The sequence below is a fragment of the Protopterus annectens genome, chromosome 3.part1 (assembly GCF_019279795.1).
Source record: "Protopterus annectens isolate FY-2018-M chromosome 3.part1, PAN1.0, whole genome shotgun sequence".
Lineage (NCBI taxonomy): Eukaryota > Metazoa > Chordata > Ceratodontiformes > Protopteridae > Protopterus > Protopterus annectens.
In genome coordinates, this window is record NC_056732.1 from 32,650,433 (window position 1) to 32,670,953 (window position 20,521).

Sequence of the window (20,521 nt, forward strand, 5' to 3'; positions counted from 1 at the left end):
AATCTTCTTTAGAGCATTTCAGTCACAGACTGATAATTATCCTTCACAGAAGAGGATTAGAACTATGACTTCCCTGTCAGATTCTGATTCCCATTCCCAGTCTATGGGACAGGGTTTGGACTGGGATTGTTTTTTTTTTTTCATCTTCCCTCACTACAGGATGTAGTTTATGATTTTTAATTGAGTTGCCTCAGTCCCATAAGTTGCTTTATTTCTAATCCTGGACCAGTTTCTGCAGTTATTTTCTTGTCAAAGTCACATTCTACCAAGATCCTTTCAGCTTGTAGCCTTACCTCTTCTGAGAAACTGGGAAAGGGTTTGGATACATTTTGCAAAAATATTTATCCTTCTTCCACAGTGGCCTTCAGATATGTAAAGTGTTAGGTGCACATGTCTAAGTTTTTTTTTTTAGTTTCTTGTGCTAATTTAAGGAATTTAGTTGTTGATCTCCCTCTGTCAGATGCTAAATTTTCTGTACCTTTAGTAGTATATGCTATGCCTCAGATAATTAGACGCTCTGAAATATGCTCATAATACCACCAGCATTGTATCCAAGACTGCTGTCACTGTCTCTGTTTTCAGAAGATTTGATTGGTTACCATTTCAATGTTTGCCAGAGGATAGTATAAATGAAATTTTAAATGCTCCCCTTGATAAGAATGTGTTAGTTGGTCCTTACTAAGCAGAAATCCATGAGTGTTGATGAAAGAAGAATAAAGCAATTTCATTTTTTTCAGATTTTCAACCTTCTTTTCAAGAAGTGACAATGTTTCTTCACATTCCGGCTTTTCTTTTAGAAAGCAGAGCCATTCTGTACAACACAGGTCAGGCAAATACAATTTCAAAATACAGTGGCAAGGAGGGTCAGAAAAGAAAGAGCATCCTCCCAGATCCAGGGACAACATAACATAAAAAATCACATCACACCAACTATATGACCGCTCTGTATTTTCCCCTCCCCACACTGACAACCACATAAATCTGTCCTACAGTGTATGCCTTTGTGGTACCAAATAACTTAACACATGGATTTGGATGGTTTGGAATCATTCTGGAAGGTTACAGGTTGTAGAGAGACTTCCTTCTGCATTTTCAGGGGATTTCTCCCATTCCTTCCAATCAGTCTGTCCTGTGCCCTCCTGTTCTAAAGCAGATGCTGTATCAGGGGGTGATAGAACCTGTTCCTTCAGATCAACAAGGGAAATGATTTTATTCATAGGTAAAAGGGGTGTACTAGGCCAACGGCCCTTGAGCCTTTATAAGCCTATCCCAAAAAAGTGCTTTGGCATCATGCTGCTGTTAGTTCCTATGCTTCTATCAAGTAGAGCCACTGGAGTGATCCCCAGAGTGAACTTTTTACTTCCCATCCACTCATCAAGATTACTCTTGAAAAGGGCCAGTGAGGTGCTCTGCTTGACATGTATGGGAAGTCTATTCCAGAGCATGGGCAGTCTCTGGGTTATGAACCTGTCCCAAAAGAAAAAGCCAGCACCCGACTCCTGTAACATAGGCAATACTATTTTATTGCAAATTGAAACCGCAAAAAATGCAACCATACACAAACATGGTTGTACCGGTTTCGGCAAAGCCTTCCTCAGCAACCAAACATGATGCAACAAATGAAATAAATACCTAACATGCTGTCTTCTTATAAATAAATTTGTACTAAATGCAAGGAGCGCCCTCTAGTGCATATATTAATAATGCACAAATAACTATCCACGTAAAATAAATATATAGTTATATATCTAAACAAATAAAATAATATATAAAAAAACACTATATGAAACTGCATACTTCAAAAATGATCGTTCAAACCCGGAGGAAAAAGGGCCCCTAATTTGATAATCCACATTTTTTCTTTGTTAGTAAGCATTTCATGTAAAACATGAGATTGTTTATGCCTAACCTTAATATGATCAATGACCATGAAACAAAAATTTCCCATAGGGTGTATAAAAATGTGCTTATACAAAGAACTAGACCCTTTTTGTTCTTAATATCACTAAGATGTTCCCCTATCCTGACCTTAAAGGGACGGGAAGTTTGTCCAACATAAAAAGCACCACAATTGCACTGGGCCAGATAAATCACCCAAGAAGTACTACAATTGGCAAAACATAAAACATTGTAAACTTGTGGGCAATTGTGTGAGGAAAAGGTCTGACATTTTAACACCCTAGGGCAATAGGTACAATGACCACAGGGGTAACAACCAAATATTAAACCTCCAGATAAATTGGTTTGAATAGTTGAGGTTACATCCTTATTATAAACCCTCTTATAGTGACTAAAAAGAGAGCCCAAAGACCACCCTTTACGAAATGAAGAGTGACACCGATCCCCTATATATTTCTTAAGGACTTCATCTGATTTTAACAAGTGCCAATGATTGCGAATAATATTCATAAATCCAACAGTGTTTCTCCCATAGGTTGTTACCAATCTGAGCACATCTGAATTAACAGAATCCTGAACCCGATAGGATAATAAATCAGTTCTATCTTGCTGGTTCGCAAAGCGATTGGCCCTTGTGATGTCACCCCCTAAATAACTCCGACTCTTAAACCTGGATATAAGGTCTCTTCTGTGATGGTCGTATGTGGAGGTACTGGAATAAATCCTTTTAACATGGAGGAATTGAGACTTAGGGATATTCTTGATGACATGCTGGGGGTGGAAACTGGTAGCATGTAATAGGGTATTGAATTGAGGACATTTTCTAAATATCTCACTCTCAAGAGTATTGGTATCCATTCTTTTTACCAAAACTTCCAAAAATGTTATTTCAGATCTAGAATAAGTCAACTTAAATTCAATACCCCATACATTGCCATTCAGATATTCTAAAAATTCCAAAAGGAATTCCACAGCAGCTCTCCACACCATCCAACAGTCATCAAGATATCTCCTCCATATGTCCATTTCATTGATATAAATATTGTGACCAATGTCATAAAACACCTGCTCTTCCACATACGCCATAAATAAATCCACATAAATGGTGGCAAAAGATGCCCCCATAGCAGTGCCCTGAATCTGCCAAAAACATTTGTCCTTAAAATAGAACACATTATGAATCAGGTACTGAACCTTATAACAGAAAGGGAGTTAATTACCCTTGTAGCTGTCTTTAAAGCAAATGGATACACCACCCCTAATAAAGCTGGGCACTGTATTCTCAAAGTAGACATTATGACCAGAACTTTGTGTACTACAGTTGTGTAGGAGATTGATGTATATAACATAATGTGCACTTGTTATGACATCATTTTATATGGATTGCGGGAATGTAGGCAAATAACTAATAAAACAATTAGCATAGTTGAGATATGCTTCACTATAAGTTTGCACTCTTTTTTTTCCCCTTCATCTGTCTGAGTTTAGTCATGAGTTCATTTTCCTGAAAAAGGGCTGGAGAACACATGAGATTTTGGGGAAAGGGGAATTTATGTCAGGTCATAGCATCACTGTATATATGAAAAATATTCACTGAATATCCTTGCATGAAACAATAAGTAACATATCAGGGTCTATATTACAACGTCGAACTCACAGGAGTCCAAACGTTGTAATATCGAACCATATATTCGAAATGCGAAAATAGCAAAGCCATGAAACACCAATTTTTTTCCCTGGGAAAAACATTGGTTTGCCGTTTTTGTTGCTTTGCTATTTCCTCCACTGTGGTGTGATCTCGGAGTTGGTATATTTAAGTAGGGGGGGTGTGGGGGGCAAAGCCCTGCACATTAGTTGAAAGTGTACGTGTTTTTTTTTTGCACCAGAACAGTGATTTTTTTTCCCTAGGAAAAACAATCGCTGTTCTGTGTTTTCGTACTTTTTGGTTTTCGAAACTTCCTGGTGAGATATTACATCATTTGAACTCCTGTGAGTTCGACGATGTAATATAGACCTACATAACATAAGTTACAGAAATAAAGAACTGTGTTTGTGAGTAGTTCCGATTAATTTTGAGTCATATTTACAGCAGTTATCTTGGTAATGTTTGAAGTAATAATGCTGGAAATTATTTATTTTTGTTGTTAAATCGAAAAACCTTGGAACAATTAAACTTGCAGATGAAAAAAAATGCATATGTGTATATATATATATATATATATATATATATATATATATATATATATATATATATGTATATATTAAATTATTAGGTAACAGGTAACTAAAAGACAGCCTTCAGTTGTGTTTAGTTTTCCATAAAGTGCACTTACTGTCTGTGCAATTGATTTCTGATATCCTGAGAGGGGGTTCAGCTTAATGAGTTTTTCCACTTCTTTTCTCAGCGCCGTCTATGCCTGCCTATGATCTGGATACCCCTTTGAATCAGACTGACACAACTGTGACAATCATGTTAAAGCCAGCACAGAGCAGAGGAGCGCCTGTCAGGTAACAAAAATAAAACGTTGGATATAATGCTTACAGAAATAATAATTAGAATTAAGTTATGTAATGTATTTTTGAAAAAGTATTTCAATAATGTGGTCTTTTCTCTGTTCCATTTTCTTATTGCACTCTAATTGAATTACTTTGCTTCAAAAAATGAAAGCACTTTGATGTTGAGTGTTTGACTATTGTTAAAAGTAGTTTGATCCAGATCTAAGTGACTTGTCCTTTTGAAGATAAAAGAACAAAGCCACAAGCTGTTGTGGAGGTGGCTTTTTCTTTACTTCTCTGAGGTAATTACTGATTGCAGCAACACAGGTATATATGAACATTTTATAGGTTTGTTAGATGATTTTTAACATGATTTAATTGCATTAAATTAATGCCAAAGGCAACAGTCCATGTGGGGTGGGTCTGGCATAATAGTTAAGGTCTTTACCTTATAGACACAAAGTACAGAGTTTGATTCTGACCTCAGGTTATTGGCTAGGCTTAAAACGGCCCTTCAGTGCAGTTAGTCTAGTGTTCACCTATGAACCAATGTGTGAGTTAGTCTGTGAAAATCTATCACTCTGTAACAGTTTATGACATCAGCTGTGTCCACAACTTTGAAGTCACGTGCTGTGGTCAGCAGGTGTTTGTAAGGTGATTTACATGGAACACATGATGATCAATTTAATTTTTAAAAAGGCACTTTTTAGTAATTTAATATTTCTTATGCTGTTCTGAAAATGAATGTGTCACAAAGGAAACTGTTATTTGCATTAGAGGACATAAGATGCATAAATTAACTTAAATGTTCACTCATGCTTTAATTTCTGTTTACAGGCTTAACCACAATGTATTGAATGGAAGAGTAATTTGAGAATTATACTGTTAATGCTGTTAGTTTTAATTGCAGCTATTCATTAATTTAAGAAATCTAAGAAGTGGTTGATTTCATTATTTCTTCCATTTATTTGGGTTTCTAAATACTTGAAAGCACTTGATCTGTGCTTTTGTTTGGTACATTTCAACTAGAAATATAAAATGCTGCTGTAGGGTAGAAACAAGTTATTTGTTGACAAAGTTGCCATTTAGAAAATCTTTTTGTGCTTCTGGATTGCTGTCCTGTAGCTGCAGTATATCACAGTTTTTGGAAAAGAAGATACGTTCAGAAAGAAACACATATCATTCATGTATCATGAATGTAAAAGAATCAGGATTCTGTGCAAGCATTATATAGCAGCGTACAAAAAAGAAAAGGTTTCAGTGCTAAATTATAAATCAGTGCCGGTACTACTATGAAATTATTATTAATATTTGGTTAGAGAGATGATTTCTCAGCTCAAATGATAACTGCTCACACAAGTAGGGACCTTACCAAGAAGCATTAATGGCTAATGCAGATGCAGTCTATTGAATTTACTTTCCTGTCTCTGGATTCCAGCATTCCTATAAGCTCACCTGTTATCTAAATTGACTAGGATAATATTTATTCTGTACTGACTTTGTTATTAAACAACATCAGCGGACAATACATACCAAACATCCAAAGCAAAGTCAAAAGTCCAGTCTCTTTGCTCAGTTGACCCAACTTGGCCTTAGCGTGGAGAAACTTACACACTCATGATCTTTGCTTTGAATGTATCCCTAAGTTAATACTCTTTCAAAACATTTATTTAGAAGCATTAAAGGAAATCTATTATGTTACAGAAAAGTAGATCTGTACCAACTGTCTGGTGCTCATACTTCTCAACTGTCCAGATTTTTACAAAATGTCCACATTTTTGCCTTATATTTTTCGTCTATTCCGCATAAAATTTATGGTTTTCTGGCAAATCAATGAGGATTGAAATCACTAAATAATTATGTATATGTATATCTGAGTTTCAGACTTCATATCATTCAGAAAATCCCTGCTAATGCAAATCCTGTCATTCTAACAGGTTTTTAAATTTCTAAGATCAATATTTAAAATCTTTCCCTGTTTTTGAGCCTTTGTCCCCCCCATTAATTTAAGCTTTGCTCAGATCTCTTGTACTAAGCACTTGAGAGCTGTGCTGGTGCTTGAGTCAAAATCCCAGTCCCATTCCAGTGGTAAGGTTGACCCTAAGATGAACTGAATTAATGTCAGTGGTGCAACAGGTAGTACACTCAACTTTGATGCAGAAGGCTGTGGGTTCTATTCTCACACCAGGGAGATGCATCACAGCTACTGTTTACAGGCTTAACCAGAATTTAGATGGCATCTTATACATTTTCTGCTATGTCTTCAGTTAGTATAGTAACACCTGCATTCAAATTGCTGGAACTTGTGTCCTGAGAGACTGCCTTACAGATTATCTGCAATTATACAAAGCTGAGTATATATATTTTTTGGTTATAGAGTTTGTTAATTGTTGCTTAGATCTGTGTTGAAACTATTGTCTTACTGTTCTGAGAGACTGATCGGCAAATATTCAGAGCTGAGAATTTTTTTTTGATTTTAAAGTTTGTACTGTTAGTTGTTGCTTAGATCTCTGTTGAAACTGTTTTGTCTCACCCAGCCTCCCTATTTTTGGTTTGTAGTTTAAATTTGGTGGCTTTTGCAGTTGCCCGCCCCACTGTAGATTTGATCTGGGACACTCCCCCAGTCCCATCTCTTTACCACATTCTACCTAATAAACTCTTTCTGCACTTGCTTTTAGTCCTTTTTAATTTAACTGCATTAATTAAACTGTGTTTGGTCTAATTTTGCTGCATACTCAAGTGTGATAGCTTGCACTGCATATGAATTGTTTTGTACTACTGTTTTTGCTACTTTTCTGTAAAAAAAAAAAAAAAAACTGTAAGCTTGTTTCCTACCTTTCCTGTAACTAGCGTTCCAGATACAGATTTGCTGTATCCAGGACTGTATGTAAGCTTCTGAGTCCCCCAAGCCTTTCTGTGTTGGAGGGAAGCCTTCTAGCTTATCAGTGGGAGTGGTAAGCACTAGGTAACCTGTCTACCACATAAGGAGTGGTTCTGGCCCAGAAATTATAGTTATTGGCCGTTTGGGCAATCTCTTCCATCTCTCTCAACTTTCTGATTTGAAAGCCTGCATTTGCACTTGTTTCTGTCCTGTAACTCGTCTAGTGCAGATGCAGATTCTTAGTTTTAGCACTTAAATTTGCTTGTTCATGTTCAGCACTTGTTCAGAACTTGTAAGCACTAAATAAGCTACTAATTACTATAGCACTCAACCTTCCTCATTACCTAGAGGAAAACAGTTTTGTACTTACTTTTCTCACTTGCTTAGAGAAAAACAGCTCTTGTACTCACTTTCCTCACTTATCTAGAGGAAAATAGTTTTTTATTCAGGCATGTCCAAGGGTCAGCTCCCAGTGTTCTGTCCTGTCTATCTGATGAATCTGGGCATCTTGAGGCAATGTAGAAATTGCCTCATGTACACTGACAACCCTTTCCTCCTACCACCCAACACTACAACCTGTGAAAGATGCACTTATCTAGCCAAACTGGAGGTAAAGCTCTCTCTAACCAAGATTGAACTTGACAGTCATGAGGAGAAGGTAAACATTTGCACCAGACCACACTCATCACATAGTCTCACTAAATCTACACCACCAAAATCCACACACAGTAACACAAAAACATTCACGGAGGCTCTCAATAATAATCTGTCTAAGCAACAGAGACCTCAGAAGCAGAAACGCAAGCAACCTCCATCCCCCAACACAGCCCGAATGACACAGAGCCCACAGACTCAGTGTGCCACTCAACCACAGCCAATAAGGCAAAACAACGTACCCAACACACTAGTCATAGGTGACTCCATAGTCAGGCACACTGATGTCCCACTCACCAGGCTGGACAAGGAGAAGGTTACTGTCAGCTGCCTGTCAGGTGCCAGGATCTGCCACATAACCCATGCACTCAGGTCACTCCACACCAAGTACAAATATGACTCTGTCATTGTCCATGTTGGTGTGAATAACCTGAGATGTACCTCCCTGGACTACATGAAAAGAGACATGGAAGAGATCTCCGATCTTGTAACCCAGGCAGGTATGACCCTTGCCCTGAGTAGCATTCTGCCATCACCCAGAATGATACTGCAGTACAAGGACAAAATTATTGACTTCAACAATTAGTTAAGCTTCTGGTGTCATTCTAAGTGGATCCAGTATCTGTCTGCTTGGGAAGACATGGTCGACAGACCACGATACTTTGCCACAGATGGCCTGCACCTGTCGCCCCTGGGATTCCGGATACTGGCTAAGGCTCTTGCTGCCCCTATAGTGCCTTTTTTAGGCAGGGTTCAAATAACAAATTCACCACCATTACAGGAAAAGGCAAACAAAAACTGAAGGTAATGCTACTCAATGCTAGAAGTCTAAATCTCAAAATGAACTCACTCGAGGCACCCCTTAAAATGGAGAACATCGATATCTGTGTAGTGACTGAGACCTGGTTCAAGGCTCCAGAGAGCACCCCTGCACTACCAGGCTATAACTCATACCACACTTTTCGGCCATGTAACCTGGACTGAAACACCAAAGGTGTGTTCATATTCATTAAAGATATCCACACCTCCAGGCTAGTTATCCAAGGTTATCCAAGTGCAACTAACTCTGGGCAAAACTGCAATCCAAATTGTAGCTTGCTACAGATCCCCCACCATGCCCCAGGATTCCCACTCCTCTTTTCTTGATGTACTGGAAAATATTAGGGTTCAGCCAAACACCCTAATAATGGGCGACTTCAACTACCCCACCATTAACTGGGAAAACTACTCGTGTACCAACTCCTTAGCTCAATGCTTTCTGGAATTCATAAACTCCAATGCCCTAGATCAACTTATCCACACCCCCACCAGGGGCAACAATATCCTAGACCTAGTCATTACTAACATGAGTGACCAGTGTTCCACACCTGAAGTCAACTCCTCGTTGGTCCGATCCAACCTTAAGCTTATCACCCTTGATATCCACATCCCGCCCCCACCCCCCATTAAGGAAACCACAGTAAAACATTTCTCCAAAGCCAACTTCATGCTTCTTAAGACAAAAGTGCTGAACTTCACGACACCCATGCAGATGGACAATACAGTTACAACTGCTGAATCCTACACAAATGCATTCTATAAGCACTTACACAAGTGCATGGATCGTGCTACCCCAAATAGAACCAAGACGCAAACCCCCCCAAAAAAGGAAGCCAATCTGGTGGTCCCCTGCCATAAACAAACTATACAACAGAAGGAAGAAACTGTTGCAAAAGAGAGTAAAATCCCATGAGTGGAGGAGCTCCCTGGTCAGCCTCAGTAAGAAGCTGAGATCCCTTATAAGATCCTCCAAAGCTAGCTACAACAACAAAATCGCCACTAAATCCAAGGACAACTACAAAGCATTCTATAGCTTTGTCAAGAATCTAGATGGCAACACTCAGATCTGCTCTGAGTTACAGCACAAAATTACAGAACCAACTGATATTGCCAGCATCCTGTCAGATCGGTTCAGTGCTAACTTTACCCCCTAAAGGGCCCATATCTATACAGGAAGAATGCAGAGTCCCTGTAATCACAACTACGCAGGTAAGAGCTGCACTCTCTAAAGCCAAAAATACAGCATCAGTGGGATCGGACAACATCCCAAGCTGTGTTTTACAAGAACTTCAGAATGAACTGGCTCCCCACTTAAGCATCATGTACAATAATAGCCTCGCATCAGGCTTTGTGCCCACTGAATGGCACACAGCAATAGTTATCCCACTCCACAAAGGGGGAGCCACCACTGATCCCGGGAACTATCTACCTATTAGCCTGATGAGCCTGGACTGCAAGGCCATGGAATGTATCATCATGGAACTCATAAACAAAGACATTGGTAACCTCCAAACTCTGGATCCCACCCAGTTCTGGTTTGTGAAAGGCAGATCATGCCTCCTGAACCTGATCGACTTCTTTGAGGCAGTCACAAAAGCTGTGGATGAGGGTAAGGTGGTTCACACAGCCTATTTTGACCTCGCCAAGGCTTTTGACACCATCCCCCATTCTGGAATTATAGCTAAACTCACTAAACTAGGTATAAACCCCTACGTCACAAGATGGGTCACTGACAGAACCCACAGTGTAAAAGTTGCAGACTCCAAATCTGACCTCAAAGCAGTGACAAGTGGAGTGCCACAGGGTTCCGTCCTGGGACCACTCCTGTTTGGTATCTACTTCTCTGAAGTACAGGCTAACACAGAAGGCCTCTGGCTGATGAAGTTCACAGATGACTGCAAACTAGGAGCCATAGTCAAGTCCACAAATGATGTGGGCATCCTACAGAAGGGCCTCACTGAGACAGATGCCTGGTGTCAGAGCCATGGCCTCAAGCTCAATGCCAAAAAGTGCAGTGTCATCCCCTTTGGTAAAAACACTGTACCCATGAACTACCACATAGGCAGCAATCTACTTAACACCGAATGCATGATAAGAGACCTTGGGACCCAGGTGGACAGTAGTCTCTCCTTTGATAGTCACATCGCCACAGTAGTCAGGAAGTCCTTCTACGTGGCACACCTCATCATAAAAGGGTTCTCATCCAGGAAAAAAGAGGTCATTGTTCCCACTCATTAGACGCATTATAGAGTACAATGCCTTTTGGAGTGTACCTCACAAGACATCTGCAGCAGCTGGAAAGGCCACAGAAGTACCTCACAAAGAGGATTACTGGCCTCAAACAAAGGCCCTACACTGACTGCCTCAAAAAACTCCAGCTTTACTCCGTAGCATATCGCCTACTCCGAGGTGATCTCTGCCTAACATATAAAGCTATGTCAAACCCAGAGCTGTTGGACATGCTACACCTAAAGAAATCCCAATCCCTCCAAGCTACACGCTCTAGGGACCTAAACCTTGTCACCACAATAAACAGGACATGCTGGAGGGATAGATTCCTTTCCCAAAGACTTCCTATACTCTGGAACAAGCTACCCATCTATGTCAAGCAAAGTTCTTCATTAGCACTCTTCAAGAAAAATCTTGATGAGTGGATGGGAAATAGGAAATACACCCTGGGGATCACTTCTGTGTCTCTGCTGGACAGTGGCACAGGAAAGTAACTTTCCTGGGTGGCATAAGCTATGGTACCTTGCTGGCTAGGCTTATGTAGGCCCTTGGGCCGATAGCCTAGTACCTATCTATGAACCTATACGATAATCCTGGGGATATGTACTTGGTTCAGCAAACCCAGTATGCCAGGAAATGGCTTAAGATATCTATATGTATATGCATATATACATATATATATATATATATATATATATATATATATATATATATATAGTATACATCTATATATCTATCGATATATAATGTATATATATATATATATATATATATATATATTTATATATATATATATATCTATACCATAACCGCAAAAGCCTGTTTCAGCAAATACGTAAACGTCGACACATATTGCACGAACCGTGAATACACCGAACGCCTTAAACTGCGAAATTCAAAATCTCGAACCAGCATAGTTCGCCAACCCCACCACTCACCCACTCACTACATACTACCCACCCAAACAAAATAAATAAACCACATAAATACACTAACTGAAACCTTACTTCTAACCCTACACTAAACCTTACATACATTACTATCTATGCACTTACTTTAACCCGCACCCTAACCCTAAGGTCCGTAACTATCACACACTTACCTTAATGAGCTATACCCAAACAAAATGTTCCACACACATGCACTTAACAAAACCCTACATCTGAAGTAGTTAACTTCATTTGATCATCAACCTGTGGGTTTCGGATCCCATATGGATCAGAGCCAGTAGCTTACCAAGCTAAAGATCTGAGCTTCAAGCTCCTCCCCTTACCCATTCTACACTTCAACCTCCCTCCAATCCCCAGATTGTATTTGCCGCGGCTTCGGCAAGGCGGGATTCTTGAGCTCCAGGCAGGTAAAGCGGGTTTGTTGGACAAACTTTACATCTGTGTTGGTGTGTGTGTACTTAGTTAATTTTTTTCCCACTTTAACCCTTGGGTTTTCGTAAAAAAAAAAAAAAAAAAAAAAAGTTGTAGGGAAAAGAAAGTTAAAGTCCTAAACTTTTCCCCAGTTTAGGCCTCCCCTTCCCACCCTTGGCGTGTGTGTGTGCATTTAGCTAGTTAGCCTTGTTAGTGTAGGTATGTCGGAGTGGCAAAAAACGACTTTCTCTAAATGCACAGAGTGTGGCCATAAGCTGTTGCCGGCTGATGGTCACGCTCAGTGCATGGTTTGTTTAGGGGTTCCACATCTTACCTCGGGCTGTAAGAGATGTGCAATCCCCGGGCCCTGCAGGATTGCAGGACCAAGCTGATTTTGGATGGTCTTCTACTAGCAGAACCAGCCACCTCTTCTGCTTCATCTTCTTCAGCCATGGCTGTGGCTGTTTAGGCTTCAGGCCCTCTTCCCCTGTCCGGCACTCCCACTCCCACTTCCAAACAGGGCGAGAGAGAGAGAGAGACAAGGAAGGAGAAACACAAGGAAAAGGATAGAGAGAGAGAGAGAAAAAGAGAGACCTAGAGACAAGGAGAGGGGTCGCAAGATACAAGCAGACTCGGATCCGTCATCCCCCCCCTGCTAAAGTGATCTCTACTTCAGAGAAAGTTGCTAGGCCATCTTCCCCTCTGCTCCGATCTCCAAGATTTTCCCCGGAGCCGGAGAGGAGGCTCGGCCCGCTTTGAGGTCATCCTCACATCGGCCCTCCCGGCCAGAGTCAGTGGCATCCTCAAGATCCACGAGTAGCCTCTCTGAAGCTTAAATGGACCGGATAATGAGAAGGTTCTTTCAGACTCAATTGCATATGGGAGTGTTGCTGGCCCCCCTCCAGCCGGAGTGGGGAGTTTGGCTCTGACGTTTGCCCTGATAGCTCCTTCTCCGATCCATCCTCAGGTTTTGGAGTCCCTGGATCTGAGGAGCTCCAGAGTCCGAGGGTCGGCACCGATGGTTCCTCCAACCTCGATGCCAGCCATGCCCTCGAGTGTTGGATCGGATCCGAGGTGATGTGTGTGTCGTCGGCCCTGTTGTGGTCGGGGCATACCATCCCACTGGGTCCGACTGTTCTGGGCTTGGCTCCAATCCCCTCATCGGATCTGAGGGGCACATCTACCCGCCCCACCAGTTTCAGGGAAGCCGGTTCCCCTTCGGCCATCGATGTTGCGGAGAGGGTACTCTCAGGAGGATTGAGACCCCTCACTCTTTCCTTGGAGTCCACCCCTGCTCCCTCACAACTGAGTTTGTCTTCCATCATCTAGTCCTCCCAGGGACAGCCTGTGTCCGATATGCCCCAGATGGTTCCCCTTGAGGAATATGAGACTGTTTGTGAGCCCTCCCCAGAGACTCCCCCCTGAGGAGGTCCCTCGCAAATGCCAGTGCAAGAGGAGGCACATGGACTCCCCTGAGTCCCTCATCGAGGATACCGACTTGGAGGAAGGGGAAGGCTCAACCAGATCGCCCCCCGAAGACATCTCCTTCGGAGACATAATGGAAATTCTTTTCCGGGGGGCGGCTGGTCTGCCCAAAAGCCTTCCTCAGTATTTCTGGAAGTGTTCAACACAGGCCCATCTACATCTTGGGTGTCGTCCCCCCTGGCTGACCCTCTAGTGTACCTCATTACCACCAGAGCTTGGAAGGAACCGGTCACTGTAGAGCCAATACCCAAACAGCCAGATAAAGTATTGAGCCCTCCTGCTGACAAGCCCACATGGAGTAAGGGTTCCCCAGTTGATGCCATGTTGGTGGCGGCGGCCACCAAAAAGGAACTGGCGCAGGAAAGTTCCTCGGTCCATCCTCCGGACAAGGAGTCTAGGGCAATGGATCATCTTGGAAAGCACATGTTTGCTTCAGTTACCTTTACTATAAGGGCACTGAATTACATGGCCCATGTAATTAGACTTCAGTGAATGAGTACGCGGAGTCTCCCCCGGAGTCCATTTCAGCCAAGGATAAACGGACATTCTTAGCTCGTATGGCCACTGTTAAATCGGTTTCAAATATATCCATGCGTTTACTCTCTCATGACACCAAGGGAGCTGCTAGGGAGGCCAGGTCCAGCATTGCCATTAGGCATCATGCCTTGTTCCAGCTTTGCGATTTTTCTGAACCTTTCAAGGCGTCCTTCGCAAATGCCGCTTTTGATGATTCGACCCTGTTTGGGAAGACCGTCCCAGATATGCTAGTCCAGAGCGAGAAGGAGGGGAAAACACTGTCGACCATCGGGATCCACTTCTCCAACCCTCAAAGGTCCTTCTCCAGGAACCAGTGAGGGCAGAAGAAGCTGTAGTTCCAGAAGTCTCAGCAGTCCCGTAACCCTCCAGACTCCTTCTTCCCTAGATGCAGAGGGGGACAAGGTGGATTCTGGCCCAGAGGCAGAGGAGGACAGAAGAACTTTGGGTCATGGGAACCTTCTTCCAACTGACCTGCACAGCAGCCCTGAGAGGTTGCCCGACTGGCTCCTTCTTCCCTAGATGCAGAGGGGGACAAGGTGGATTCTGGCCCAGAGGCAGAGGGGGACAGAAGAACTTTGGGTCATGGGAACCTTCTTCCAACTGACCTGCACAGCAGCCCTGAGAGGTTGCCCAACTGGCCCTCTCTGGAGGCAGTCAGGGGGCGTTTTTCAAGGCTTCTAGCTCAATGGGAGTCCATAACGTCAGATCGCTGGGTGCTTCGAATAATATCCAGAGGTTATTCTATTCCCTTCATAAACAATCCCCTATCCACAAGGTGCCTCCCGGATGTCCCACCCGCTCAAAGGGAGGCAGCAGCTTTGGAAATAGAAAAGTTGCTAAGCAAAAGAGCAATCCAGCCAGTGCCCCCAGACCAGTCTGGATCAGGCATCTATTCCAGGTTCTTTTTGGTGCCAAAAAAGATGGGGGACTTGAGGCCGATCCTCAACCTGTCCATGATTAACCTGTTTGTTGCCAAGGAGAAGTTCCAGATGGTCACATTACAGTCCATCCTGCCATTCTTGCAGGAGGAAAACTGGATGAGCTTGGTAGACCTCAAGGATGAGTACTACCATATTCTAATGGACAGGTGATCCAGGAGTTTCCTCCGCTTTTGGCTAGGAGCTAGGACTACCAGTTCAGGGTCCTACCCTTTGGTCTTACCACAGCACCCAGGGTGTTTACCGAGGTCATGGCAGTTGTAGCGGCCCACCTAAGGCTTCAGGGCATTCAGGTCTTCCCGTACCTGAACGACTGGCTCCTCACCACCCCCACCAAGCATTAACTTGTGCTAGCCAGAAACTCTTTTCTTCATTTGTCGAATCAGCTGGGTATTACAATAAACCTCAAGAAGTCCTCTCTTCAGCCTGTTCAGATTCTGGACTTCATAGGGGCAAGAATAGACTCTCTTCAGGCCAGGATATGTTTGACCCCAGACAGACTTCAGAGCATGGCCCTTCATGTCATGGCGCTTCTTCAGACTCCTGCACCCCCAGCGGAGTTAGTCCTGAGAGCCCTAGGGTCCATGGCAGCAGCTATAAATCTGGTTCTTTGTGCACGTCTGCATATGAGAGTGTTACATTGGACATTACAAGTTCAGTGGTCTCTACTATATCAACCTCTAGATTTTCCTATCCCTCTAAGCAAAGTGTGCAAAGCTTCTCTTATGTGGTGGCTTCAATCCCAGGATCTGTGAGAAGGATGCCCCTTTGTTATGCCTCCACCCCAATCCACAGTGACCACGGATGCCTCCCGCTTAGGGTGGGGGGTATTGCTCGGGCAGGACTGTCCAAGGCATGTGGACCCCAAGAGAGACCGTTCTGCATATCAGTATTCTAGAGATGAGAGCAGTCCTTTTAGCATTGCAGGCCCTGCATGCCACTCTTCCTCTGGGAACTATTGCGATTGAAAAAACCAAAAATGACCACTAATATTGCAAATCCTCAGAAACAGTTTATTGGAATAAAAGTTTAGCGCTTTCGTCAATTCAACCGATTTCTTCAGAACAAGAAAACATAATTCAAAATGGGTTTAAATAATAAATGCTATACAATAATTGGTTCTCCTTCCACCAATAATATGACTTAATAATCCTGTTCATGAATATTTAGTACAACTCATAAATATTAAATACATGGTATTAAGAAGTACCCCAAAGACTTATTCTTGTAGTGCAATATTTTGGAAAATATAAAAGAATCGACCTGAACTCTTGAAAAGATTACTACAGTATATGCAAACATTCAACAATGCCTTCATTAATATAAAAATATTAAACTACAAGTATTACAATATGTTATATACGGAAAGAAATAATAATAACAATAATAAGGAGAAGGTTACTGTCAGCTGCCTGTCGGGTGCTCGGATCCGCCACATAACACAGGCACTTAGGTCACTCCAGGACAAGTACAAGTATGACACTGTCATTGTACATGTTTGGTGTGAATGATCTAAGACGTACCTCCCTGGACTACATGAAAAGAGACATTGAGGAGCTCTCTGATCATGTAGCCCAAGCTGGTATGACCCTGACCTTGAGTAGCATACTACCTTCACCTAGAATAATACCACAATACAAAGACAAAATGATCAATTTCAACAATTGGCTAAGCTTCTGGTGTCATTCTAAGGGGATCCAGTGTCTGTCTGCCTGGAATGACATGATAGACAAGCCTCGCTGTTTCACCAGAGATGGGTTGCACCTGTCACCCCTAGGTTTTCGAATACTGGCCAAGGCTCTTGCCGTCCCCATAGTGCCTTTTTTAGGCAAGGCTCAAAGGACAAACCAACCACCATAACCACCACAGGTAACCAAAAACTAAGGGTAATGCTACTCAACGCCAGAAGTCTCAACCTCAAAATGCACACACTTGAGGCTCTCCTCGGCATGGAGAAAATTGATGTTTGTGCAGTGATGGAAACCTGGTTCAAGGCTCAAGAGAGCACCCCAGCACTGCCAGGTTACAATTCATATCATACCTTCTGGCCTCAGTTACTGGATCACAGTACAAAGGGCGGAGGTGTATCCATATTCATCAAGGATACCCATATCTCCAGGTTAGTTGCGCAGCATGATGCCCCAGAGATCATCCATGTGCAACTATCAGCAGGCAAAACCACATTTCAAGTCGTAGCAGGTTATAGATTGCCCACCATGTCCCAAGATGCTCACTCTGCATTCCTTGAGACATTGTAAAATATAAAGGTCCTACCCAACACCATAATCTTGGGTGATTTCAACTACCCTGGTATAGACTGGGCGAACTATCAATGTTCCAACTCCTATGCTCAGTGATTCATAGAATTTATAAATTCAAATGCCCTTGAACAACTAGTATGTTCCCCCACTAGAGGGGACAACATATTGGACTTAATCATCACGAATATGGGTGCCCATTGTACCACACCCGTTATCACCCCCTCCTTGGTCAGATCCAACCACAAACTGATAACCCTGGACATCCACACTCCTCCATCTCCCCCAATCAAAGATACCATAGTCAAAAACCTTTCCAAAGCAAACTTCAAACTACTTGCATCCGAAGTGGAAAGCTTCACTATTCCCTTGCAGAAGGATAATGATATACAGGATGCAGAATCCTACACCAAGGCACTTTATATACATCTTCAGGATTGCATGGACCGTGCTATCCCAAATAAAACCAAGACTCCTTCCTCAAGCAAGAAGAAACCAGTCTGGTGGACCCCGGCCATAAGCAAACTTTACGATAAAAGGAGGAGACTTATACAAAAAAAGGCCAAATCTCAAGTATAAAAATCATCCCTGATCAGCCTTAGTAAGAAATTCAGGGCCCTCATCAAGTCAACTAAAGCCAATTTTGAAAAGAAAGTTGCCAAGGATGCCAAGGATAACCATAAGGCCTTCTATGGCTACGTCAAAAACCTAAATGGCAATGCTCAGGTCTGTTCTGAGCTAGTACAAAATGGAACAAAATACACTGACCCCACTGACATTGCCAACATCTTGGATGACAGGTTCAGTGCAAACCCCCCCCCCCTCACCACCTACAGGGCCTATTACCATTCTAGGGGATTGTGTAAGTCCAATTATTGCTGATATGTTGGTTAACAAGGCTCTATCTAAAGCTAAAAACACTGCCTCCATGGGACCAGATGGTGTCCCAGGCTGTGTCATACGCGAGCTCCAAAAGGAATTAACCCTGCATCTTAATACCCTGTTCAGTCTCAGCCTCTCCACAGGATATGTGCCCATAGAATGACACACAGCAATGGTGGTCCTGCTACACAAGGGTGGGGCCACAACTGACTCTGGGAACTACCGACCAATAAGCCTGACCAGTCTGATCTGTAAAGCTATGGAGTGAATCATTATGGAACTCATAAATGGAGAGATTGGGAACCTCCAGTCGCTAGACCCCACATAGTTTGGCTTCGTCAAGGGCAGATCATGCCTCCTAAACCTGGTGGATTTCTTTGAGACAGTTACTCAGGCTGTAGATAATGGAAAGGAGGCACACACGGCTTACCTTGACCTTGCTAAAGCATTTGACACCATTCCCCATTCAGGTATTATTGATAAGCTCAGCAGCCTGGGCATAAACCCTTATATCACAAGATGGATCGCAAACTGGCTCTCAGACAGATCCCATAAAGTAAGAGTAGCAGGATCTATGTCCGAATCCAGAGCAGTAATGAGTGGTGTGCCTCAGGGCTCTGTCCTGGGGCCCCTCCTGTTTGGCATATACTTCTCAGAAGTACAGGCAAGCACGGAAGGGCTGTGGCTGACTAAGTTTGCGGACGACTGCAAACTGGGTGCTATAATAGAGTCTCCGGCCAACATGGAGATCCTCCAGAAGGGCCTAAATGAGACTGATACATGGTGTCAAAGCCATGGTCTCAAGCTAAATGCAAAAAAATGCGTAGTAATCCCCTTTGGAAAAAACAGAGTACCCGCAAACTACAACAAAGGAGGTAATCCCCTGAAATCTGAAGAAGAAATAAGGGATCTAGGGACCCAAGTAGATAGTCAGCTTTCTTTTGATAACCATGTTGCCAAAGTGGTTAGAAAATCTTTCTATGTGACCCATCTGATCACGAAAGGGTTTGCATCAAGATCTAAGGATGTAATGGTGCCCCTCTACTCTTCCCACATCAGACCCATTATTGAGAACAATACACCAATTGGAATGTACCTGGCTAGACATCTCCAGCAGCTGGAGAGACCACAAAGGTACCTAACCAAGAGGATTACTGACCTCAAACAGTTGCCCTATGCAGCACAATTGAAAAAGCTAAGACTGTTCTCTGTTGCATACCGCTTTCTCAGAGGCGATCTCTGTCTAACGTACAGAGCCATGTCCAACCCAGAATTGTTGAACATGCTCCATCTAAGCAAAACCAAATCTACTTGAGCTACACGCCCTAGGGATATAAACCTCAACACAACAATGAATAGAACATGCTGGAGGGATAGATTCCCTTTGCAGAGACTTCCCTTACTATGGAACAGGGTCTCGATCTACATAAGACAGAGCCCCTCACTATCACTCTTCAAGAGGAACCTTGATGAGTGGATGGGTAACAGAAAGTTCACACCGGGGATCACACCAACAGTACTACTAGATAGGGGCCAAGGATACTAGCTGCTAGTACAAGGGTCTAGGGATCTACTGAAGAGGCGGTGAATACCGCACAACGTGGCTGGGCTAATATATGCCTTCGGGCAGATAGCCCAGTACCAACCTATGAACCTATGAACCTATAAAACTATCAAACTTGTCCTGCCTTCTCTTTGAGAATAGGCAGAATGGTCAAATGCTCATTTAAACCTGAGGGGAAGTCGGCAGCTAACCTTAACTGCCATAATAATTCTTTTTTGTTTAAAACATTTTGCCAATCTCCCCCCCTGGCTTCCACATGAAAAAAATCAAGAATACAAACTTAAAACCACAAAAATCAGCACAATACATACTGTGTTTGCATAAAGCATTTGTTTCCTTTTTGCTTTTTATGTCGTATAAATGTTCATATATCCTGGTTTTGAATAGCTTCTCTGTCTTGCCAACATAAAAAGAAGAACAGGTGTTACACCTAGCAATATGCACCAACTTACTGGAAAGACAGTTGCCCCTTCTCAGAAATACAATACTTTTGTTCTGATTCTCAATATTAATGGAGC

General features: G+C 42.6%; 1 protein-coding gene across 8 annotated transcripts in view; it reads left to right on the forward strand.

The window, feature by feature from the left end:
- The window catches only part of PTPRM (protein tyrosine phosphatase receptor type M), a 4,358,319-nt gene that overhangs the window by 2,521,434 nt on the left and 1,816,364 nt on the right, over positions 1–20,521 (forward strand). For all 8 annotated transcript variants that reach the window (XM_044066519.1, XM_044066517.1, XM_044066518.1 and 5 more), the window contains exon 11: positions 4,305–4,407. In XM_044066519.1, coding sequence (XP_043922454.1) covers positions 4,305–4,407 — 103 coding nt within the window. The remainder of the gene's footprint in view (positions 1–4,304; positions 4,408–20,521) is intronic.